The sequence below is a fragment of the Juglans microcarpa x Juglans regia genome, chromosome 1D, assembly GCF_004785595.1.
Source record: "Juglans microcarpa x Juglans regia isolate MS1-56 chromosome 1D, Jm3101_v1.0, whole genome shotgun sequence".
Taxonomy (NCBI): Eukaryota; Viridiplantae; Streptophyta; class Magnoliopsida; order Fagales; family Juglandaceae; genus Juglans; species Juglans microcarpa x Juglans regia.
In genome coordinates, this window is record NC_054594.1 from 41,700,535 (window position 1) to 41,726,005 (window position 25,471).

Here is a 25,471-nt window from a genome sequence, read left to right on the forward strand (position 1 = left end):
TCTAGTCATGTACGTCTAGTCTACCTTCATTACGTTCGAAATTGGGCTCTGAGAATAGCCCAATTCGCTTTCAAAAGTACTAGGCCCATCTTATAAAGGCAGATACTATCATTCTACACTTCAAAATCGAGCCCAAAGCGATTATCTATAAAAATAGGTTTAGGCAGCGTTTGAATGTTGAACTGAATTGAGTTGAATTGAGTTAAGATGAAAAAATATTATTAGAATATTATTTTTTAATATTATTATTATTTTGATATTTAAAAAATTTGAATTGTTTATTATATTTTGTATTAAAATTTAAAGAATTTGTAATGATGAGTTGATATGAGTTGAGTTTAATTTGGTTTCCAATCGTACCCTTAGACTCCGTTTAGATTTAAAAAATGTTTCTTCTTATTATTACTATTTTTTAAAAATTTTTACACAAGATATAATAAATAATTTAACTTTTTGAAATCTCAATTCAAATTTTTTTTAAATCTTAAAACAATAATAATATTCTAATAATATTTTTTTAACTTTGATTTAAAACCATCTCATCTGAATCAAAACCAGTCCTTAATTGAATAATTCAAGTGTCTCTTATTATTTTTAAAAAAATAATATCTAAAATTAAAAAGTAAATCTGTTATATAAATCTCGGATTTGTCCTTTTTTTTTTTTTTTTTTAATGCACTAAACTAGCTCACTTTAAACTTGAAAGAGTAATAATGCAGTTATAACTTTTGTACAATTCATTTTATAATTAATTAAAACAATTATGTTATTTTATTAAAAATAAATAAAAGTTCTAAAAACTACCTTCAATTTCAATTAAAATTTTAAAATAGACGTAGGAGAACGGAATCACTTTCCACTCTAAAAACGTTTTAATATTATTAAGACTAAAAACGTTTTAATATCATTAAAAGACTTTAAGAAAAGAAAAAATATATTTATAATTGTCAAATGTGCATGTAATTGTATTAAAAAAAAAGTGAATAAAATATAAAATTTATATAAAAAAATTAATTAATTTTTAAATAATAAATTTCACTCATTTTTTAAATAATTAGGTGACGTTATGCAATTTAGAATTATTTAAAACAAAAAATCATATAATTGATTCTGGCCGGAAAAACCGGCATTGTATTGGTTGTCTACTGTGACACTCTCAAGTCGTCGACCTCAAAATACTTGGCAATGGCTAGGAAGCGAAGCTCAAGATCCACGACCGCCTTCATCTTCTTCGCCTTCCTATCTATCATAGTGGTTTGTGCCTTCGTCCCTGTCTTTGCTCCTCTCCCTTCTCTCACCTCTCACTCCAACCAATCCCGCCGCCACTCTTCTCGGCACAAGAAAGTAGGCTCTTTCTCTCTTGCTCTCTGGTCTTCATATTGTAATTTTTAAATTCAATTCAACGTGGTATTGTTTCCGGAGTTTCGCGAAAAAAATTCCTGGCTCAGTTTGGCTCGTTTAGAAGGAAATGCTTTAGTTCGAAGGTGAACAAGTGTGTATTTGATTGATGAGAAAATGAAGGAAATTAAAGGAATTTGGATATTGGATATTGGATTCTAAGATATAGTGTTTTTAAATGTGATTGCAGTTGTATATTTCTGGGTTATTGACTTGTGGCTTAACTTTATGCAATCGATGGAAATATTTGAACTTGGCTTAGGAGTGATTGAAATGAAAAGAACTTGAAATTTCGCTATTAATTTATCAATCAAGAAAGGAGAATGTCTCTAACTTGGAAACATATATTCAGCACAAATTTGCTTTATTTGCTTCTTTTCTTTTCTTTTCTTCAGCTAACAACTTGATTCTTAGTAAAACATTCGAGCTTGATCATTTGCACCCAAATCTTGACATTGTGGTGCCTACCTTTTTCTGAGCAATTGGACAGGATGGTGTTTTAGCTGCCAATCAGAGACTTTTTGCTGTTTCTAATGTAAACCGCACTTAAGTGTCGTACTGATTTTGCAATTATTCTCTTGGCACTGAAAGATGCCGTGAGTTTAAGTGAGGTAAGATTTTTATTTGATTGTTGTTATCAGGTTACTGCTCGAAATTTCGAGATCTCCAATGACATGTTCTGGAAAGATGGACAGCCTTTCCAAATTATTGGGGGTGACTTGCATTATTTCCGGGTTCTTCCAGAGGTATTTTTATTGCAAGATTTTCAGCAATTAGCACCTTATAACTTGAGTTATGTATGATGGTGGTATGCATTTGTTATTTTAGCTTGTAATAGAAGGTACTTCACTGATCAATGATGTAGAATAAGATGCTGAAGCTTTATGACGCAACTGAATTCAACTTACCCTTAATCTCAAATAATAGGGACTGGTAATAAGATATTGAATATCTGTTAAAAGAACAAAACTATAATTTTATAGGATATGGCATAGAAAGCTGAACTCTAATAAGCTTCTGTAAACTCTCTCTCTCTCTCTCTCTCTCTCTCTCTCTCTCTCTCTCTCTCTCTCTCTTTTTAATTAACTCTTTCACTTGATGTAGTAAATGTAGTTATTCAATGTTCCCATGCTGAAAAATCTGTGGAGCTCCCCAAGTTTCACATCTGTGCAAATACTCCCTTGACCTTCTTCTGAACTATTAAGCTTTGTGGTTATCTTATTTCATGGACCATCTTGTTGAACACAAAATAATCTTATCAGTTTTAAGTAAACCTTTTCTTGTTATAACGTGGTGTTTGTCTTTTATCCCTGCAGTACTGGGAAGATAGATTACTGAGAGCAAAGGCTTTGGGTTTGAATACCATTCAAACTTATGTTCCTTGGAATTTGCATGAACCAAAACCTGGAAAGCTAGTTTTTGAGGGGATTGCAGATATAGTTTCATTTCTCAAACTCTGCCATAAACTCGGTTTCCTTGTTATGCTTCGGCCTGGACCTTATATATGTGCAGGTCAGCCATAACAGACAGATCTAGGAGCTTTATGATTTGTTATTGATTTATGCAGTTCACTGTGCATGACCAGGTCACTAGGCGTACATATTCAAATCTAATTCCGATAGTATCGGGAACTCATTGCACATTGAGCCGGACAATCCTATTAGTGTTGTGAATCCCCTTTTTTCATTACAAAAATGAGTGTTTGCACAAAATAGCTATTAATTTATGCCCACTAGTGAGATTAATGTATATTATTAGTTTTTTGCTTGCTTATAAAAAATATTAGTTTTTTGCTTTATTCTCTTGTTGTTTTGAAATTGATGGTAATATGATATGTTGTTGGGATGATAGTCATTCAAAATATCTTTTTTGTTTCAGAGTGGGATTTAGGGGGTTTCCCTGCCTGGTTACTTGCCATAAAGCCAGCTATCAGACTAAGATCATCAGATCCTGATTTCCTCCATTTTGTAAGTTTTTTCTGTGTTTTATTTTACAAATTAATCATGTTCCATAGACTTGTGGTGTATTCAAGAGAAATTATATTTCAAAATGTTGTGTATTTTTATGTGCTATCCATAAGGATATTGTGAATAAGGCCATAGCCTAAAACACATGGGGTCATGGTGAGTCTTTCTTACAGAAAACTGCAAACAAAACTGCTTGGGGGATTTTTTTTATTTTATTTTTATTGGTGAAACTGCTTGGGAGGATTGCTGCTATCATTTTTAGATTAATATGTTTTACATGCTTGAGTGGTCTCACTTAAGAAGAAATGTCAGTTTTCTAGTTTCTAAAATTTATCATTTCTGTCTTTCAATTATTTTTTACAATTCAATTTTTTACTACTAAATAATATCTATTGTGAACTCTTTAAGGTTGAAAGATGGTGGGAAATCCTACTTCCTACTGTAGCTCCTCTTCTTTATGAAAATGGAGGCCCTATTATAATGGTTCAGGTATGTTGAGTTTTTACTCTCTGACTAGAACACAACATGAGTTAAATTTCCTATTTGCAAACACTGAACAGCAGCTCTTTTTAAGATGGAAGGTGGCCCATTCCAAGTCTGGGGAATTGTGTAAAATAAGTTCAAATCTGAGGCATTCAATATCATGTATGCATGGGAAAATTTTAATGATTGTAGTATAAACAAATTAGATTGATTTCAGAAATAGGATTTCGTTAATGTGCAGTGAGGTTACGGTAAAAATAAAGATCAAAAGGTTCATGGAAAAATTGAAAACTGTTTATAAGATGGTTTGATGGATGTAGCTTATCTATAAACCTTTAATGATAAACCTCATCTCTCTCTTATATGAACAAGAAAAATATCATAAAAAGGGAATGAGTACTTCCAAATGATAATCCTAAATAGTGAGCACATTGTATGTAATGGATATTTCATCTTATTTTCTAAAACAGAATCGGAAAATTTATGAAAACAATCATAAAAATCTTGATCATTGTTAACATTTGTGAATAACTCAAATTTGTTCAACTTTTACAATTTTAGATTTTAATGTTTATAAGGTTCTAATATACTGAGATTATTTTGACAGATTGAAAATGAATATGGTTCATACGGAAATGACAAACCTTATCTTCATCACCTAGTCACCTTGGCACGTGGTCACCTTGGGGATGATATAATTTTGTAAGAGTTTTTCTCTCTTTAGACTGACCTTCTTTGTTCTATACAGAAATATGCGAGTTTAACCTCATAAATTTATGCATGCATTTATGAATTATCAATCTTTCCTTTACTTGATTTATTGTTTAGTACCTTCCATTCAATTTATAGTTTATTGACCATTGTATTTACAAAAGGGTTCTATTTATCCTTTCCTTGATTATATCTTAATGATTTCAGATATACTACAGATGGAGGTTCTAGGGATACTCTTGAGAAAGGAACCATTCGTGGAGATGTTGTCTTTTCAGGTAAAGTTCAAGATCAAAATTTACTTGAATAATAAGTTAGGAAATTAATCTTTCTTTTTTTTTCTATATTTTTTACCATTTATTTAATTACTCTGTCATCAATACCTATCGAACCCATATTTCTGTGTGCGCGCGTTTGTATCTGGGTTAGAATTTATATATATTTACAATCATCTAAGTAGTCATGACCTACTCTTTCTCTGTCTTTCAGCTGTTGACTTCACTACTGGTGATGATCCTAGGCCAATATTTGAGTTACAAAAGGAGTTCAATGCCCCTGGAAAGTCACCGCCACTTTCAGCGCAAGTATCTTGCTAACTTTCATTATTCTAATATTGTTCTTTGGTTTCATGTCCGATGATGTTTGTTACCTCAGGGAGTTTTACACAGGTTGGCTTACGCATTGGGGAGAGAAACTTGCAGAGACTAATGCTAAGTTTACTGCAGCTGCTCTGGAAAATATTTTGGCACAAAATGGTTCTGCTGTGTTATATGTATGCTCTCAAATTCCAAATTTGTTGCTATTAAGTTATCACTATTGTTGTAATATTTTGATGTGCGCTTTCTAATTTCCAGATGGCACACGGCGGTACAAACTTTGGATTCTATAGTGGGGCAAATACTGGTGGAGATGAGACTAATTACAAGCCTGACCTTACGTCTTATGATTATGTGAGGAAAATATTGACTTCTTTGTTATATAAAATTGAATTATTGGTTTGCAGTATACACACCTAACTGATGCTGGTTTTCCCAGGATGCACCGATTAGGGAATCTGGTGATGTGAACAATGCAAAATTCAAAGGTATGATATTAATCAACTTCCCCTTTAGAGCTACAAGTCCACTCAACTTTTGTTGCAAATAATGATCATGGGAAAAGATGTGTCTACTGCTTTCAGAACTTCGGAAGGTTATAAAGCAATATAGCGCAGCGTCTATTCCTTCAGTGCCTTCCGATAATGAAAAGACAGGATATGGCCTAATCCACTTACAGAGAAAAGAACTTTTCTTTGATATCCTGAATAGGTTGGATTCCATTGAGGTGGTTGAATCTGAAAATCCGATTTCAATGGAGTCTGTGGGCGAGGTGAGTAAGAATCATATGCCATAGCTTATAAATTACGTTGTATACAGCTGCTTCATAAAGATCCCTAACTGCTAAATGCCATACACTTAAAGTTTGAATGTTCTTTGTGTTCAGATGTTTGGTTTCGTACTATATGTATCTGAATATCCTTCAAAGGAAGATGGAAGCATTCTATTCATACCAAAGGTGCAGCCTTCCCTTAATTTTTATTTAAGCTGACTAATTTGATATGTTCAATTTGTTGCTATGGAATCAGAATATGAGGCGTTTCTTCCTTTTGTCTGATAAAAGCTTTGGAACCTAAGAAAGTACACAAAATCTTGACTTCTCTTACATTTATTGACTGCAGGTGCATGACAGAGCCCAAGTGTTCATATCATGCTCTTCTGAAGATAATGGTAGAAGACGAATATTTGTTGGTACAATTGAAAGATGGTTGAATCGAAAACTTGGCCTTCCCAAAACTAAATGTGTCTCAAACATCAGCTTATATGTTTTGGTACTGCACTACCTTGTTTTAGTTGTTACCATTATTATGATCAAGCAATTTGACTTAGGGTTGTCAGCTTATCAGTGAAGTGTTATGATTTGATGCTTTTAATCATAAACTTTTTAATAATTCTAAATCCTTTCTATTCTTGTAGGTTGAAAATATGGGTCGCGTAAATTATGGGCCATACATGTTTGACAGGAAGGTAAAAGAAGTTGAAAAATAGAAAGTTGTTGTTGTTTTTGCATATCTGATTTCTGAGTCATAGAGTTATTATGTCATTTGACTCCTAAAAATATAAAACTCGTTTCATACACATGATTGTGGAGATATGAATTCCAGTCACACTTGAGGTCAGTTTACTTGCTCAGAAAAAAAAAAAAAAATTGTAATTTTACTTCTATTATCCATAAGACTGCATTCTGGAGAACTCCTTGACCTAACTATAATCATTTGTTCGCTGCTGGCGACGTTGCGAGAAGTCCACTGAACCTTATGAAATTCTTACTTATAAAAACAGAACTATAATCCTTTGTACTCGATAATGTAGGTTACCAGAGAAACCTTGATGGGTTAATTTCTCAGTGTTGTGATGCTCAGAAAAAAAAAAAATGTAATTTTACTTCTATTATCCATAAGACTGCATTCTAGAGAACTCCTTGACCTAACTATAATCATTTGTTCGCTGCTGGCGACGTCGCGAGAATTCCACCGAACCTTATGAAATTCTTACTTATAAAAACAGAACTATAATCCGTTGTACTCGATAATGTAGGTTACCAGAGAAACCTTGATTGGTTAATTTCTCACTGTGTTGTGATTATCTATATTACTATTCATCCATAGATCTGTAGATTTGGACACTTAAAATAAGACAGAATTTGTAAGGTTAAAAAACTCAAGTTCGAGAAAATTTTGTTCAAGTCTAAGACATGCTGCAGCATTTAATGAAATCTGAAGGCAATACCAATACTAATACCAAACAACGGAAACATTTTTTTACATGTTTTAAAATTATGTGTAATACTTTTAGTGATTCTTTAGATAAAGTTGCTGATATGAGTAACAAAATATGGCGTTTTGTTGTCATCATCATCCTCATTAATTCTTTGGGTGCTGTTGTTTATAATTGCTGAACAAGTTCCAAGTTCTATAAATATAACTAGGTTAAGATTTTAATGATGTACGGTATAAGTAGGCTTGACCTGGTCTCTGTTCAGGTAATTCTTTCTTAGCTACCTAACTGATATCATAATATTGCACTTTTCTCCCTCTCTTGACATCTATAAAACAGAGTGCTTTCTTGCAGGGTATATTGTCTTTTGTTTATCTGGATGGGAGAATTCTGCACCAATGGAAAATGCTCTCAATTCCTTTGAACAACCTGAACAAGGTCCCAAGAGCTAATCGCATCATTCAGGTTGCATATTCCGAATTGAAAAAAACTTCAGCCCGCAGAAAAGCCAAAGGTAAGTCTATCTGTTCTCAAGTGGTAAAGGCCTTGGGCTTGGGAGTATACTCTCCCTAGGTCTAAGGTTCAAATCCCCTTGGGTGCAAACAATCTCTAGGGGCTATCGGATTGGGGAATTTTCTCCTTGAATTACCCGAGGTGCACTTGTAGGAAACTCCTTGCCGAGGGCCTATGCACCCCTGAGATTAGTTGGGACACTATTCCTAGACACTCAGTAACAATTAAAAAAAAAAAGTCTATCCGTTCTCTGAAAATGATAAAAAATCAAGAATAATGCTCTATTGTACTCATTGATTTATTTTCTTTAGCAACTCTCCCTAATTATATTTTGTTTTTATGAGCGCAAATTCGATCCATGTTCCAAGCATGTGTTAAATAGTTAGGTTATGAATGATGATGGAGACAAGACAGTTGACGAATTGCCAATGACTTTCCATATGCAGAGAATGTTTCAGAAGAACCAGCATTTTATGCCGGCCATTTCTCTATTGACAATGTAAACCATGTTAAAGACACATTCATATCATTTAGAGGTTGGGGTAAAGGGATTGCATTTGTCAATGAATTTAATATTGGAAGATATTGGCCGGTAAACTACTATTTCACTATGTTATGTAGTTTTTTCTTGTGGTTTTGTTGCCTGGTTCGGCATTATGTCTGTAGTAGGTGTTACATTTTCTACGAGGATTAATAAATGGTGCTTTCTACAGATGATGGGGCCACAATGCAACCTTTATGTCCCTGCTCCAATTCTTCAGCATGGGGAAAATATTGTGGTAGGAGATGCCAAAAACTGTATCTTTCCCCCCATTGTTTACCGCACATTAGTGTTTGCCTTGTGATTGTTTTCCTGGTATATCTAGTTTATCTAGTTTCATGGTTAGTCGTTGTAGTGACTTCATTTATATTATTAACATGTATGCTTTATTGGTTATTTGCTTTGTCTCTTTTTTCTTTCTTAATGAAAGAGCTCCTTATTTAATCTCAGAAGCAAAACAAGTAAAATAGATTTCTCTCTGGCTTGTTTTTGGTCATAGAAAGAAAGACCCCCCTCCATTGCTACTAAAGAAAAGATTGCAACGCATATAATTTTCCTTTCTCAGATTATGATATACTACCAACTCTTCTGTAAATGTTTCTGCTTGAAATATGCAATGGTGCTGTTTACAGGTTTTACTTGAGTTAGAATCTCCAAACCCTGAGCTTGTGATACATTCAGCTGATCAGCCAGAATTCACATGCGGATCAAGTATAGCACACGTGCGCCAGCTGTAGCACCCCAAGGAAAGCCCCGGTCCTTGTTGAACGCCAATTTGAGAATTCTGAATCTCCTGAAGGTCTATCCCACTCCCAGGACGTCTCCGCAGCTTGGTTTTTGCTCTCAAGTACACCTAAGCCCAGCCAGCCTCTTCATAATTTTTCCTCTCCTTACAAGTTGTCAATTGATTGAAAGGATACAGCACATGAACATCCCATCCTGGAGTAATTTTCCCTTCTAGACTGTCAATTGCGGTCTTTAGCTTTGTGGGTTTTGCTTTTGCTTTTTTCCTTGCTGTGGTAGTGATACCCCTCAACCAGAGGAAAAACTTTAATGCACCATGTATTTTGGATGTGAATTTCTGTGTATTGTAAAGTTTTTAAGATTCCATTTGTCAGTTACAAGTGATGTCAACGTATTGGGTTGGGCTAATTGTAAAGTAATTTTGTAATTTGATGAATCACATCAAGCCACATTAGTTTGTGTTAATGTAATGTATTTTCCAATTGTAAATGTCTACCAGGAAAGGTCTGGTCTATGTTTTCTATGCTCCACCGATTCCTCTCCCACCGTCTCTAAAAATTAAAGTGTTGGCAGCTGATCATTCGTTCAAATGGATAGCAGAACCTGGGAGTGCATAAAACAGTGACTTCGTTAGAGATTTTAGGGGAAAGAAATCCTGTTGAAAAGAGTATTGCTACCCAATGTTTTGAATATCGTATCGGATGTCATACCGGTCAAGTACTGAAACAAAATATTTCGATATCGATACTGTTTCGGAATAGCGTTTCGAGATAGTCGATATATAAATATATAAAAATTATATTTCAAAATAATAGTCTATATATAAATACATATATATAAAAATTATAAATAGTCTAGTTTGAATTAGGGGTTAAAAAATAAATTTGTAGTTTGAAAAAATGAAAAAAAAAAAATACAAGTCGAAATTGAGGTCGGTACGGTCGATATTTGGGCCGGATACGAAACGGGTATAGTACCTATACCGGCCGGATTGTCAGTACAAAAAATATCAGCCGTATCGGCCAGTACGGTACGAAATCTAAAATACTGTTATTACGTTCACCAAAAATGGGTCTCGAATAAGGATCTAAATAGTGTATTTCAAATTTTTATTTTTATTTTCTTTATTTTCATATATTTTTTTAATCATCATAAAAAATTAAAAAAAATAAATAATTTATAACATCATTAAAAAATATTTTTTTAATCACTAAGTAAAAAAAAAATCATTCGAGACACAAATTTAAAACCTATTTTCGCGACCCGCAGTATTTCTCCGTCGAAAATCTCTAGTTTTGTCCACTTGGAGATGTCGTAGGTTGTCCAGATGCCAGATGATTCATCCTCATTTTCTTGGAGATAGAAAGGAGCACCGGCCTGAGAAATCAAATTTATTATTAAAAAATTAAATTTTTTTATAAATTTTATATTTATTCACTTGGTTCAAAAATATTGTGCGGTGGTTATCCTTTGTGAATTCAAATAGAAAAGTAATATTTATAATCATAGAATGAATAAATATTATATATTTTTTTAAAAAAATAAATAAATATAAGATATACATAAACAACTACGTTGAGTATGTAGACCCCAATTCAGACGGCTCAACGAATCCAACGGTCGGTCGGACTTTTTTTTTATTTTTTATTTTTTAAATAAAGAGTCGCGAGCCTTATGTAACTCTTTTCATGCAGTCTTGCAACGACGTCGTGTCTTTATATCTAGCTAGTCATCTTTTTCATGAGCGTCGCCCGGCCGCGTAGATTTGCAGATAAAAAATTATTCTCACCGATTACTATTTATCATTTCACGCTTCACATCTTAAAAAAAATATTCATATACTTTATAAGATTCTTATATCCTATAAAAAAAATATATCAACACTCTGTGAAAAGTTACAAGTATAGTGTGTGATATGAACAACTGTTGGATTTATAGCAAAACTCTTTGCAGAATCCCTAAATATCCCAATTTTTGTAAGCCGGCGAGCTACGCAGAGAGTGCGAGCGAGAGATGGACCATTACTCAGGAGGAAGCTGGACTATGATTCCGTCCGTGCCGACACACAGTAACACCTCTACACCCCCAAATCAAGACCATCTCTACCTCAGTCACCCACAACCACAACAGCAGCAGCAACAAGTTCAACTCCAACAATTTCAACAACAACGTATCCTCCAACAACAGCAGCAGCAGCAGCAACAGCAGCAGCAACAGCAACAGCAACAGCAACAGCACCATCAGCACCAATCACTGGCGTCTCACTTTCACCTCTTACATGTACCCAATGAAAACCCTAATATATACATGCATGTTGTTGTTGTTTTTTTTTTTTTTTTAATTTTATTTTTCTTTTGTGATGTGGATTACAGATGGTGGAGAATTTAGCGGACGCGATCGAGCATGGAACTAGGGATCAGCAGTCAGATGCACTGGTATGATTTTTTTTCAGTGTTTTTGGGATTTATTTGTTTAACTAATTGCGTAATTGTTTTCAAAGGTCAGTGATTTGAACAACCACTTTGAGAAGTGCCAACATCTGCTGAATTCAATCTCGGGTTCAATTAGCACCAAGGCTATGGTAATTGCCAACCCCTAGTTTTATTAAGGTTATCATTTTTTTGTTTTATGTGAATCATATATTATGAAAATCTGTCGTGGTGTTTGATAATTGATTATATTGGGTGCGTTTTGTATGTTATGCACGTTTTAGGGTAGACAAATCCATTGTTTGGACTGGAAATTTGGAATGAAGTAAGGGATCCATTTTATATCGGGTTACAATGGTTTTTTTTTAAACAAATGTAAAGTAGAACTTCTAGAAATAAAACACTGTACGCCATTAAAAACCAGATTCATAAACATTATTGGGTTACAATGTAATGGCCTTGTTCATAACGATATGTTTCTAACCAGATTCATAATCAAATAATGTAAAGTCCTTCAATTTTCGTAGGAACATTCAAGAATGGACTTCTTTGATAATCATTTTTGCACAATCAAAGATTCCCCTGAAGTCCATTATAGCTTGTGCTTTCTGGAATGTTGAGAGTTTATTCATCTATAATAACGACTTTATCTTGCATGCATCTTTAGTTCCAGAGGTGCTTTGTTTAACTGGGGAAAGTTTCTGGGTATTGTTTGCAGACAGTTGAGGGTCAGAAACGGAAGCTAGAAGAAAGTGAGCAGTTGTTGAATCGGCGGAGGTATTTGCCCCTTGCATTTGTAGTTTTTTTTTTTTTTTTTTTTTTTTTTTTTTTTTTGCATTACGTGCTTTGCTTGTTTAACATGTGTTCTGATTATTTTCTTTGGAATAATTTCGTTACCAGGGATTTCATTGCAAAGTACAGAAGCTCTATTGAAGAGCTTATCAAGTCTGAGCCATAAAATTGCTGTGCTTCCATTATGTGGTAAGAAAGACATTACACTTGTTTAATGACCTCCCTTTTTTTTTTTTTTTTTTTTTTTAAGTAAGATAAATTTTATAAATTTGAATGAAATAGGCATAGCCTGTGTACATAGAAGGTATACAAAAGAACACCTAAATACATTCTATAAACGATAAATTAAAGACAAGAAGTCATGTGCACTGTTCCCATTTAGTACATAGCAGAAAACCAAAGCATTAAAGTGTGTACAAAGAAATTCTGCAGCTTCACCACTGTGCGCTCCTTGTCTTCAAAACATCGCTCATTCTTTTCCGACCAAATACACCACATGATGCACAATGAGATCATCTTCCACACTACAGCCTTGAATCATTTTCCAACAGCCCAATAAATCCACCACCCTCGATGGCATTACCCAAGCAACATAAACCCTTCTAAAGATCTCATCCCACAGCACCCTTGCCACCTCACAGTGCAATAAGAGGTGATCCACTGATTCTCCATTCTTTTTACACATATAACACCAATTCATCACAATGCATCCCATCTTCCTCAAGTTGTCTGTGGTCATAATCTTCCCAAGAGTAGCAGTTCATACAAAGAAAGCTACTTTAGGAGGCACACGAGACCTCCAAATATTCTTCCAAGGGAAGGGAACATTAGCTTGTGATGTCAATGTTTTGTAATACACCCTGACTGTACAGTTCCTACTGTCATTGGACCTCCACTGCATTCTCTCTCTCTATGCCGTATGGTGTCTCATGGAGTATATCAATCTGAAAAAATCTGAAACGGTGGACAATTTCCAATCATGAAGGTCTCTATTAAAAAGGATGTTCTACTAGTAAGAGCTGTGGGAAAATACTTGCACATCCGCCACTGAAGCATCCCTATTAGCTACAATACGATAGAGAGTTGGAAAAACCCTATCAAGAGCGCAATCTCCGCACCACACATCCCGCCAAAACCTGATTCTAGTATCTTCTCCGTCCACAAAATGGATATGTTTTTCAAAACATGGTCATCCCTTCCTTATAAATTTCCATAAGCCCACACCATAACCCCCCCCCCCCCCAACAAAAAAAACAATAATCTCAAATTGCACACTCCCAAGCCCCCATTCGAGACTGGAGGACATACTGTATGCCAATTAACATGATGAAATTTCTTTTCCTCCCCCAGACCCCCCCATAAGAACGTCCGAAAGAGTTTCTCAATCCTATTCGCCACCCCTGCTGGCAAAGGAAACAAAAAATAAAAAAATAGGTGGGGAGATTAGTTAAGGTGCTCTTTATTAAAGTGAGACGACCCCCTTTTGATAAATACGCCATTTTCCAACCTGCCAGCCTTTTCTCTACCTTCTCCACTACCTCATCCCAAATAGCTTTAGCCTTAAACGTTGCTTTCAACACAAGGTCCAAATATTTCTTAGGCAACGAAGACACCTTACAATCCAGGCTCGCTAAGCTATTGATATTGGGCACCACGCACGCCTCAACCATCTCGGACTTATCAAGATTCACCTTAAGCCTCGACACTACTTCAAAGCATAATAACAGTGCTCGTAGAGTTTGAATCTGACTATAGTTCACTTCACAAAAAAGTAAAGTATCATCTGCAAATAGGAGATGTGAGATGATAATAGTCACTAGTGCCATTACCCACTTGGAATCCGGATAGGAACCCTCCTCCAACCACAACCTTCACCATCCGGCCGAGTGCCTCCATAACTATAACAAACAGAAGAAGGGGGGATAGAGGATCTCGTTGCCTCAAACCACGAGAACTGTCAAAAAAACCCACAGGAGTGTCGTTGACTAGAATCGAGAAGCGAGCAGTGGAAACACAATGTCGAATCCATGAGATCAACCTATTACCAAAACCACACCTCCCGAGCAAGTATAAAAGAAATTATCAATTCACATGATTATATGAATTTTCCATGTCAAGCTTGCAAAGGATGCCTGAAACTCCCTCACGCATTCTGTGGTCTAAACTATGGGTGTCAAATCGTGTTAATGGGTTGTGTTCGTGTCGTGTCAATGTATGTACATTACACTTAATGGGTCAACACGAACACGACCCGTTAAGGATTCTGTGTCAAAATTTCAAACCCGAACACGACACAGTAAAATAATGGGTTGACACGACACGACCCTTTATGACCCGTTAATGAATAAGAAATAAATTAACATGACACGACAAGACACGACCCGTTCCGTTTCAACCCGTTTACGTTAATGGGTTGAACATACACGATACGACACGACCCGTTTAACTTGATTGATTTTATATAAATATTTAAATATAAATAATATCTATAAAAAATAAAAAACTAACTACAAGTTTAAAATTATAATCCAAACAAATATGATCCACACAATTTGTAATAATATTCATTATTAAAATTACATCCTAAATATAATAAACAAAACATACAATATAAATATATTAATGTTACAATCCCAAATATAATAAAAAATATAAAATACAGATCTAAACAAATTTAGAACTTGAAGAATGAAGTAGAGCGTCCTCCTTGCCCTTTAGGTCTAAAGGTATAAAGGTAAATTTAATTTTCCTAACGGGTCATAACGGGTTGACCCGTTAGTGACCCGTTAATCAATCGTGTCTTAACGGGTCAACCCGTTTTTATCCGAACCCGTTAAGGCTAAACTCTAACCTGATTTTATCGTATCGTGTTCGTATTGGGTTAACGGGTCGTGTCATATATTGCCACCCCTAATCTAAACACTCATTTGCAATAAGAACCGAGTCAAGGATTTATCTCCCACGAATAAATGCGTTTGAGGCTCGGAAATAATTTGTTCCAACACTAGACTTAGTCGACTAGCAAGAACCTTCGAGATGATCTTATATACCCCACTAACCAGATTTATAGGACGAAACTCCTCAATTGTCGTAACCCCATGTTTCTTTGGAATGAGAGCAATGAACGTCGCATTGAGGCATTTTTTAAACTTTTTAAAAGAGTGAAATTCATGGAAAACCTGTATGATATCCCCTTTCACAATGTCCCAACATTTTTTAAAGAATCCTATTGAAAAACAATCCGGACCCGGCGTTTTGTCCTTGGCCATACCAGTAATGACCTTATAAATCTCATCTTCGTCGAAAGGTCTCTCCAAGTAGCTTGCACTCTATGAATCAATTACCTCAAACAATAAATCATCAAGCTTCGGCCTCCAACAAGCCAGTTCTGTAAGGAGGTTTTCGTAATACTGCACAATATGGTTTTTTTATTCGGAGGGAGAAGAGAGCACTTGAGTACCTATGTGAAGTGTCTCGATAGCATTGCTGCTCCGATGTGAATCAGCCACTTTAAGGAAGTATTTCGTACATTTATCACCTTCTTTTAGCCAAAGGACCCTGGATTTTTGTCGCTATGAAGTCTTCTCCGACAACAGTACCCTCTCCAAGTTAGCCACAACAGAACTCTTCCTCAATAATACATCCTCCGAGGTGTCTCCCATCCATTCCTTCCCTCTAACTCCTGCAACTCCTCCAAAAGGGTAGTCTTCTGGTTATTGATGTTACCAAAAAATTCCAAGTTCCACTTCTATAAGTCCTGCTTCATAGCCTTAAGCTTTCCGCAAAAATAAAATTGGGAGTGCCTTCAAGCTAATACAAAGACCGCCATGCGCGCACCCTCTCTTCAAAACCATCAGCTGCTAGTCACATTTTCAAATTTAAAATACCGGCGACCCCCTTGAATACCTCCACAATCTAGCAAAATAGGAAAGTAATCTGAGCTAACTGGGGGCAGCTTCTTTTGACAACTCCGGATAATGTGCCTCCTAAGAAAAGGAAACGAGGAATCTATCCAAACTCGACCAACCCCGGCTATTTGACCAAGTGGACTCACCCCCAACAAGGGGGAGATCCATGAGGTCCAAGTCAAAAATGAACTCTAAGAAATCCTCCATAGCTACAAGATTACAATGGTTCCCCGATCTCTCACTAGGATATCAAGTACCATTAAAATCCCCATCCATACACCATGACACTTCCCATAAAGAATATAAGCCTGCCAACTCCTCCCATAGCCTTCTTCTATCACTAACCTCATTTGGCCCATAAATGCTTAGAAAAGCCCACTCCCACCCATCAACAACATTTCTAAAAAAACTAGCAACCGATTAGTCTCCGACACACTCCTCTACCGCCTTTATTACTCTTTTATCCCACATTAACAACACACCACCTGAGGCTCCCAAAGAGGCCAAGTAAGACCAGCTCACATATGGACATCCCCATAGACTACGAACAATTCGGACATCCCCATAGACTACGAACAATTCTTCTATCAATAACCTCCATCTTTGTTTCCTGAAAATACACCACATCAACCTTCCACATTCGCAATAACGATTTTATACGAAGGCGTTTATTGCGATCATTATGCTCCCATACGTTCTAAGAAAGGATCTTAGGCTTCATCGAAACAAAGAGTGCCCCTCCCTTTCGGTCTATCCCTATCGCTACTCCCTTCCTTCGTGTCGTAATTAATAAAGCAGGTGAGTCTTTTAAGTTCCCCGTCTCACTTTGTGGCTGACTTCAATTCACTATCTTCAATTGCTACATGAAGGGCCCTAAACTATTCTTCAAAGCCTACACAAGTAACCCCAACACAAGCTTGTAATTCCTCCACCTTCTTAAACACCCACTCCGATGTACACCTCACTGGGTTAGGACGTGGGGGGGGGGGGGGAGGGGGAATCCTGGGGACCAACTCTGTCAGATGCCCTAGTATTTTCCAGTGGAGTGGACTCCTCCTATGTGTTCATTGCATTTCCATGCATCACCAGCACCTCTTCCATAGGTGAAATGTGTTTCAGAAGCCCTGTTGTTGGGATTGTGGCCATTGGCAGTTTAGACTACGGTGTTGTGGCAGTCGACGCTCCAGCCACCTCGCACGAATTGTTTTGTGCTTGCGTCGGCTTCTCAAACACACAAGGATCACGACACGAGCTAGTGCTCCTTGAGGCTTTTCAAGGGCATACTCCTATTGCCTAGCCCCAGTCGGTGGTTTTGCAACCTTCGACGGAGCCCCTTTACTCTTTGCCGGTGGTGGTGGTTGAGCCCCATGCGACGACGAGGGGCCTTCTGTGCTCAAGGGGCGTCTTCTCCAAACAGACCCCCGCGCCTGGGCTGCGACACAGGCTGGGCCCTTTTTTTGGGAAAGGCTTGATGGGCCTGTGTGTTGATTGAGCCAGGGGCCTGGTCCAACCCAACCTTACTTTTCCCTTTATTCGGCCCTTTGGAGAAGCCCTGGCCCAATGTTCCACCCCACCCCCCCCCCCCCCGGGCGCGCGCGAGGGGATCCAATCCCCTCCCCTCCCCACCCCCTTACCCTCCTCAACGCATTGTATCATCACCACCCCCTTATCCATCTCAACATACTGTATCATCCCATGTATATTTTTCTGCAACTCATATATTTGAGTTTGCATTTCTGACAGAGCCCAAAGCAACATTTCCTTATTAAGGCCAACATCTCCCCTGCCACCTCCCCATAGCTTTGATCCCCTACAACAATGGTGATACCACTAAGCAAGTCAGAACTAGCACCCAGGCTACCAGGTCCTCAGGCATAGTCCAATATCCTCGGTTTCTGCAAAGCCTCCATGTACGACCAGGCAGGGAGTTGATACGGAGTTGCCGTCATCGCTGGTGGTTCCAACCCAACAACACGGTCTTCTCTGCCAGCCTCCCTTAGAACCTCTACCAGTTTTCTCCAACCCCTACCGTCTCTGTCTTCCGGAATGAAAATACAGTTTCGGCAACCACCTTGTTTGCATTCATCCAATGCCATGAACACAAATTGAGAGTTAGAACACCTTTGTGCTATGAAACCCATGTCTCCTTCCCGATAGGCTGTGTAAAACTCCCTTCTTCCCACCTTCAGGCAGTCCTCCAACGTTTTGGTGAACCAGCGTGTCACGGCTAACTCCAAGCGAAGACTTTTCACAAACTTTCACCCTCTTTCAAAAGATGCACCCAACGTCCATCTCTTACTACCTCAAATGCCTTAAATTAGATACTAACAGCATTCGAAAACCCATTTGCCTTCCCATACGTGCAGTAAACACACAATCAAACGCCCATGGACAACATTGCAGACCAACTTACGACGAAAAGAAAAAAGTGTTAAGATCCTTTACATGTATTCGTCTGAACGAAACGTTACGGACAGAGATGGATCGGAGTGAGACAGAGAAGATAGGGAAGTGTAAGATCTAGCATCAAACATTACAGGACACAAAGTTTAAGATCCTTCATGGGAACTTTAACTAGCATCAAAATTACAAGATTTAATGACCTCTTGTAAGTTGCCAATTCTATTTGGTGGGATTACTTATTAAAAAGAAAAAAGTTGCCTGTTCTATTTGGTGGGATTGGAACTCTTTGTTAGGTCTGTAAGAAATGACAAAAGGTTGACAGATTGAGTGGAGCCTTGAGACTTCGGGTGTGTAAGAACAATCTTATCTGTCTTGTCTCACCAAGGAGTGAATTGTTTTATGCTGAATGTTGTCGACCAACATTTTATAAGCCATTTTGTGGGCAGACTCCATCAATATCATTGAGAGACTTTGAAAGATTCTTGTGTAGAAAATACGGTTAGGTTTCCCTTTGCGTTTAAAACATAATAAAATTTGTGTTTCCCTGGGATGGTTCTTGGATATAGTTGTTTCTTATTTCAAATTCAGATATATTTCGCTCACATAAATCTGGTCTTGGGATGATGTATATCATTTCTCTGCCTGCCTTAGATCTTATGCATGTGTGATGGAATCCAACTGATCGAAGTAACTCTTTGGCTTCTTGATTTCAGGTCTAGTTGCTGTCAGAACGTTCTGTACTACTCCCAAGTTCTAAATGAAAGCCAGAGGTCCTGGAATGTGGGTTTAGATTAGTTTCCATGGTTCTTTATATACAATATTGTTAGTGTATCATACTCGAGCCTAGATATTGAGCATGTAAGGCATCTCCTATGCATTGAAGTCATTCTTTGATCCAGTTTTAACGAGACCCACCGGTGCCCTCGATAGACTTCCTCCCCCTATTGCTTCAATTTATTCTGCCGAACGTGCTTTGCAAAAGTTGAAGAACTGTTGTTGCTTTAGGCGAATTATGCATGATACTGCTGATTTAGAAGAAGAATTGCACAGGTTTCTATTGGGATGAAGGCCGATTCCTTAACTGGCTGGAGGAAGATTCGGAGCACTTTCTCACTGCTTCAGCATAGTAGTTTTTGCTATTGGAAGAATGTTGTGACTCTATATGTTTAATGATATTGGTACTTTGATTACAAAATTAAAAGAAAAAAACTCACCATTTAGTAACAGAAGTAGTGAATTCGAAAATTAAATCCATTTTATCTCTCATTTAAAATTAAAGAGTCATAAAATCCATCAAGTTGTTTGCTTTTGATCCCACTGGAGATTTCCTATGTGATCTAGCACTTTGATATTTGAAAAATATGAGACAAAATAAAGAGTATCACCAACAATTTTTATTTTTTATTTTATTTAGATCCCACTTGTGATTTTCTATTTGATATAGAATATTTTTGTATTTTAGACGCAAAATATAGAGTATTGCCATACAAATTAGCTGTACGGAATGAATCATTCAGTTATATGTTCTAGATTGCATTTCGGTTTTGACTTCGTAAACGTTATCTACTTTCATGAGATGACTTTATTTCCTTTCCTCCCAATACCAAACAAAAAACCCACATGTAACTTTGATTTTTAGTTATTATTTTATTTATTTATTTATTTATTTTCTCAGTTAATTGGTGGTCAAAATGAGAACACATACAATAACAGGGCAATGAAGACATATGGCATTAACATGACTTTCCCTTCCAAATTAGGAAAAGTATGAGCAAATTACAACAAATCCAATATTGTTTTTAAATTTAAATTAGAAGTTGTATATATTTTCAGTTGACATTTTCAAGGTACATCTAAGTACACCTCTTTAAACACATTACTAACCCATCTTAGAAAAAGCTTAAATTCCCATGCATCACCCAATTCATCATATATAGCTCATGAGTTGGTTAGGATCTCTCTCTCTCTCTCTGATGATGATGATATATCTGTCTCCCTCTCCTCCCATTAATTCTCTCCATCTCCCATTTTGGTTTCTTGGGATCGAGAAAATAAAGGAGAAAAAGCACCAGAGAAAACCAATCCCCATCAAGCAAAAAAAGCTGCACTCTACATACACTTACCATCCCCACCGGAAACGCAGTTGATATCTCCACCTCTCCCAAAACCAATTACAACAAAATAAACAACAACCCAACGTCCCTACAAAAGCATGAACATTAATCCTCGACATGGTAACGGAACCACCCAAGCTTGTGCTGCATGTAAATACCAACGCAGGAAGTGCGCGCCCGACTGCATTCTCGCCCCTTATTTTCCTCACGATCGCCAAAGACAATTCCTCAACGCCCATAAATTGTTCGGAGTTAGCAACATCACCAAGGTCATCAAGAACCTAGACCAACCCGACAAAGACGAGGCCATGCGTACAATCATTTTCCAGTCCGATATGCGTGCCAATGATCCTGTCGGCGGCTGTTATAGAATGATCCAAGACTTGCAGCGTTTGATAGATTACAACAAGGCCGAGCTCGAGATTGTTCTTCACCAATTAGCCTTGTGTCGAGCTCAGGCTCATCAGCATCAACAGCCTCACGTCCAAATGCCAGAAGTGGCAGATCCAATATTCAACTCCGAGAATCATGTAATTAATAGTGCTGCAGATCCTTTGGGTTCATACAATAATGGGGTGCAATATCATTATCTAGGACTCCCCCATCAAGAACAATACTTTGTTGTTAATAATGATAATTTGCAAGAAGATGTTAGTGCTTGGGCTGTGCAAGAATCTGCGTCTAATTTGTCATCTTTGCACGTTAAGAATGTTGACGTTGGCGATGAATGCGATGATATAAAGCCGATTTTTGAGAGACCATGTGAAAGAAATGAGATCAAGCTGGGACATGATCAAGAAAAAGTTCATGAAAGGAGGTTTGTTCCATCATTGCACTTGTTCATATCTTCCAGGTTACCTGGAATTGCAGTTGAATTTTCGACATGATGAGAATCTCAATAATTTTGCATGCATTTTTTATCTTCTATAGAATTGGCCTTAGGATCGAGCTAGCATAGACATAGGGCATCTTATATGTTGGATGAATGACATGATGAGTAGGGCAGGGATCGATATGGTGTCAAATATAAAAATACATCTAGTTTATGGTACTGTCAATTAAAAATTCTTATTTTAAAGTAAGATGAAAAATATATGATAATTTATTGGTGAAAAATATAATAACGGATATTTATTTTCAGAAGCTACGTACGGGAAAGACTACTATATATATATATATATATATATATGCACACGTCCAATCTTGATCAAAAGGCTGTAATTTAAACGTGTTAAAATAGATGGAATTTGAAAAGAGTTCAAATTTTGAAGTATTTTAGATAAGCCTATCTCATTGCATGCTATACGCGGGATCATGATCTTCAAAATTTGCATTTCAGGGTTTTACAAAATTAATTAATTGCACGTTTTTAAAATGTGAAAGTTTGTCATGTGTCTCCAAGGATCAATACATGTTTACTTCTAGCTAGGACCCATTTATAAGATAGATAGTGTTCTACGAGAATGCTAAAGAAATTAAACACGTTGTCCAAGTACACACGTGTAGATCAGGAACAGTCTAACTTGATGCCTTGATAAAAAGTTCGATTGATCTAGCCATAAATACACACACACACACACACACACCACACATGAAGCTTGCATTCCAACAGAAATTTCAGCGTCTTCCTTGTTTGTCCATAAAAATACATCACAGAACCGTCGGACATCCTCTGGTTCGTTGTTTTTTTTTTTTTTCCCCGGCTAATCTTACTGAAATCCAACTGGAAATTTGCAGTTATGAAGCAATGTTGAGGATAGACAATTCGATATTAAAAGAAGAAGATGGTTCCATCCAACAAGCTGCTCAGGACCACGATCTAAAAGGTGCAGCTACTTTGTTTACCCTCACAAATTGTAATAGTTGAAGTCATCATAGAGTAGCAAACATCGATGATCTTCGTGTATATCACTTTTTGTCAGTGGATCAATAGATTTAGGGTTTTGTTGTCAGTAGATTTAGCAGAACGAGGAAGGGTACGTATACGGTATACCTTAGCAATATATGTATGATCTTTTTTTTTTTCAACATAATTGATAGAGCTTTACATTTTGGTATGATAATTCTCTTGAAATGGTTTCTGATCTCCAGAGTGTTTGGCAAGTCTTGCAATTAAATATGATAAGGTTGTATGGGGAATGCAAGGAAAAAAAGAAAACAGGAAAAGCATGATCATGTTGTTGTAATTTTACCTCCTATAGGTTAGTTGTGAGGGAACTGTTCTTCTACGAAATTGTGCATGTTTTACAATGGCATCCCTCATCTCTAAGCAAAGAAGAAGGTCCTTCCATGGAAAAACAAGCAAAGTAGATCGATCTATTTCAGAATGAAATATTCCTAGTAGGAACATTTGATGATGTGACCAAAAGCAATAGCTAGCCAGCCTCCCATTATGCTGCAAGCATTAGTTTCGTTTCCTCATCAACATTTTTGTCCAGAGATGCTGTTATCAAGTGTACTGCATTCAGTTTCCATTTGAAGTGCCAATTCCTCAAGGATCTCATAAACCTTCTTCAACCCTGGTTGCTCAGCGTTCCCTGCTGAGAACACATGAAGCTTTTTCTTTAACTCAATCCAACTCTGGCCAGGGATTTTCTTCAAACCTTTTGTCTTTGCTGAGACCCTCACCCTTGCAGAATCCTCCCACCTGCCACTTGCAGCATAAATATTTGAGAGCAGCATGTAGCTCCCAGTTGTGTCCGAATTCAGATTAAAAATATAGGAGGCAGTCTCTTCTGCGACATCTGTATTTTTGTGCATCCTACAAGAATTCAGAAGGGCGCCCCAAACACAATCATTGGGTTCCATTGGCATGCTTTTTACAATGTCACTTGCTTCCTGTAAAAACCCTGCACGCCCAAGGAGATCAACCATGCAAGAATAATGCTCCATCTGGGGTTCAATCCTAAACTCTTTAATCATTTGATTAAACAGCCTACGACCCTCATCAACAAACCCAGCATGACTACAAGCAGAAAGAAGCGCAATAACGGTGACACTGTCTGGCTTTAATCCAGATTCAATCATCTGATCAAAAGTTTTTAAAGCACTTTCACCAAGTCCATGCATCCCATACCCTGCAATCATTGAGTTCCATGAGATCAAATCCCTACCATCAATTTTCTCGAACACCAAATGTGCTTCCTTGAAACTTCCACACCTTGAATACATATTGATCAAGCCATTTCCTACCAAGATGTTACTATCCATCAGAGCCCTAACCGCATGACCGTGTACTTCCCTACCAAGATTCAGTGCCGCTAACTCTGCACAAACTGATAAAACACCAGAAAGTGTCACACTGCTAGCCATAACTTTGGCAAGCTGCATTTTCCTAAAGAGTTCCAAAGACTCCTCACCTCGTCCTTTGGAAGCAAATCCATTGATAACAGCGCTCCAACTTATGACATTAGGTCTGCCTGTAGAATCATCATTTGAAGTCTCCAGCTGGGAAAATATTGCAAAAGCCTCATCACATAATCCAGATTCGGCATACGAGGTTATCAAAGCATTCCAACTCACTAGATTCTTCATTTCCATCTCCAAAAACAAATTCTGTGCATTCTTTACATCTCCACATTTTCCATACATGCATATCAGGGTGTTCTTTACAAACAAGTAATCTTCAAAACCACCCTTTATAACATAACCATGAAAGACCTTACCCCTATCAACTGCAACCAAATCAGCACATACCGATAACACAACAGCAAGCACTTCAGCGGTAGCCCCTGTTCCTCTCGTCCTCATAATACCAAACAACTTTATGGTTTCTTCTTTCCGTCCACATCGAGCATGACTTGACAACAAGGATGTCCATGTCACAGGGTTTGGCTCCAACCCTTCCAACTCCATCCGCCAAAACATCTCAGAGGCACCATCACAGTTATAGTTAAAGGCATAGCCCGAAACCATAGTATTCCACGAAATACGGCTTCTAATACCCATTCTATCAAACAACCGGCGGGCATCTTCCATTCGCCCAATCTTCCCATACATCCCTATCAATTCATTCACCGCGTGAAGATGATTCTGGAAACCCATTTGTAAAACATGACTATGAACATTCTTGCACAAGTTAAAACTGCCCATAGATGCGCATGCCCTTATAACCAAAGGCAAAGTGAACCGATCAGCCCAAACCCCAAGTTTTCGCATTTTATCATAAAGTTTAAAACCGTCTTCAAAATACCCATTCGAGACAGTAGCTCTAAGAATTGAATTCCACAAAAGTAAGTTGGAAAGACCCTCAATTGGGGTGGCATCAAATACTTTCCGGGCATCGGTAACAATCCCGAAACGTGCATAAACCGACACAAGCCGAGCGGCCAAGAACGCTGACCAATGCGTGCCAGAGACGACAATATGGGTGTGAACTTGTTTGCAGAAGCGAGCTGTGGAGCACTGTAGAAGAAGGTCGTTAAATGCGTCAAGAAGCTCGTCATGGGTGATAAAGGCGAGGCGGGCTTTACGGAAACATGCAGAGATTGGTGAGAGACGTTGAGAGGAAGCATTAAGCATGGGAAAAGCTACTCCCACAGAGGATTTGCTACCGAAAGATTATAGCGACTGATGTGGCAATGCCACGGTAAGTTTTTTTTTTTTTTTTTTTAATTATTAAAAAAAAAAAACAGAAGAAAAAATTGGGAAGTGTC

The 25,471-nt window shown here is 37.3% G+C and overlaps 4 protein-coding genes across 8 annotated transcripts; 3 read left to right on the plus strand and 1 right to left on the minus strand.

Moving 5' to 3' along the window:
• The first annotated feature begins 1,105 nt into the window (after nt 1-1,105).
• On the plus strand, nt 1,106-9,504 carry LOC121258408 (beta-galactosidase 17). 5 transcript variants are annotated; one of them, XM_041159923.1, is made up of 20 exons: nt 1,115-1,344; nt 1,889-1,933; nt 2,040-2,144; nt 2,715-2,910; nt 3,277-3,365; nt 3,774-3,854; nt 4,456-4,550; nt 4,767-4,837; nt 5,049-5,139; nt 5,214-5,331; nt 5,414-5,509; nt 5,595-5,643; nt 5,740-5,927; nt 6,042-6,113; nt 6,277-6,426; nt 6,572-6,622; nt 7,727-7,886; nt 8,332-8,477; nt 8,599-8,664; nt 9,059-9,504. In XM_041159923.1, the coding sequence occupies exons 1-20, from the start codon at nt 1,186-1,188 to the stop codon at nt 9,161-9,163; spliced, it is 2,133 nt and encodes a 710-aa protein (XP_041015857.1). In that variant the 5' UTR covers nt 1,115-1,185; the 3' UTR covers nt 9,164-9,504. The 5 variants fall into 5 exon arrangements, with proteins under 5 accessions (XP_041015875.1, XP_041015881.1, XP_041015857.1 ...); XM_041159934.1 differs by having other exon boundaries at nt 1,127-1,254; XM_041159941.1 differs by lacking the exon at nt 1,889-1,933 and having other exon boundaries at nt 1,106-1,254.
• On the minus strand, nt 6,132-25,337 carry LOC121259316 (putative pentatricopeptide repeat-containing protein At1g17630). Its single transcript, XM_041160866.1, is given in 4 exon segments — nt 6,132-6,142; nt 14,711-14,716; nt 23,046-23,254; nt 23,256-25,337. Coding segments are annotated over 2 exon segments (2,130 nt in total). The 3' UTR covers nt 6,132-6,142; nt 14,711-14,716; nt 23,046-23,206.
• On the plus strand, nt 10,832-19,928 carry LOC121261377 (mediator of RNA polymerase II transcription subunit 9). The gene is made up of 7 exons (XM_041163719.1): nt 10,832-10,934; nt 11,117-11,450; nt 11,543-11,605; nt 11,671-11,751; nt 12,318-12,376; nt 12,500-12,580; nt 19,416-19,928. The coding sequence occupies exons 2-6, from the start codon at nt 11,184-11,186 to the stop codon at nt 12,555-12,557; spliced, it is 528 nt and encodes a 175-aa protein (XP_041019653.1). The 5' UTR covers nt 10,832-10,934; nt 11,117-11,183; the 3' UTR covers nt 12,558-12,580; nt 19,416-19,928.
• LOC121247603 (LOB domain-containing protein 22-like) lies at nt 20,638-21,703 on the plus strand. The gene has a single exon (XM_041145983.1). It carries the CDS (start codon nt 20,915-20,917, stop codon nt 21,701-21,703), a length of 789 nt encoding a protein of 262 aa, XP_041001917.1. The 5' UTR covers nt 20,638-20,914.
• Nucleotides 25,338-25,471: the final 134 nt, after the last annotated feature.

What these genes read in the sequence shown, in the direction of transcription:
- LOC121261377 (XM_041163719.1), top strand. Translation starts at nt 11,184, where the DNA reads ATGGACCATTACTCAGGAGGAAGCTGGACTATGATTCCGTCCGTGCCG. An exon ending in ATCAGCAGTCAGATGCACTG is followed by an intron (nt 11,606 to 11,670) that starts GTATGATTTTTT and finishes TTGTTTTCAAAG; the next exon opens with GTCAGTGATTTGAACAACCA. An exon ending in CAATTAGCACCAAGGCTATG is followed by an intron (nt 11,752 to 12,317) that starts GTAATTGCCAAC and finishes TATTGTTTGCAG; the next exon opens with ACAGTTGAGGGTCAGAAACG.
- LOC121258408 (XM_041159923.1), top strand. Translation starts at nt 1,186, where the DNA reads ATGGCTAGGAAGCGAAGCTCAAGATCCACGACCGCCTTCATCTTCTTC. An exon ending in ATTTCCGGGTTCTTCCAGAG is followed by an intron (nt 2,145 to 2,714) that starts GTATTTTTATTG and finishes TTATCCCTGCAG; the next exon opens with TACTGGGAAGATAGATTACT. An exon ending in AGCCCGCAGAAAAGCCAAAG is followed by an intron (nt 7,887 to 8,331) that starts GTAAGTCTATCT and finishes TTCCATATGCAG; the next exon opens with AGAATGTTTCAGAAGAACCA.
- LOC121247603 (XM_041145983.1), top strand. Translation starts at nt 20,915, where the DNA reads ATGAACATTAATCCTCGACATGGTAACGGAACCACCCAAGCTTGTGCT.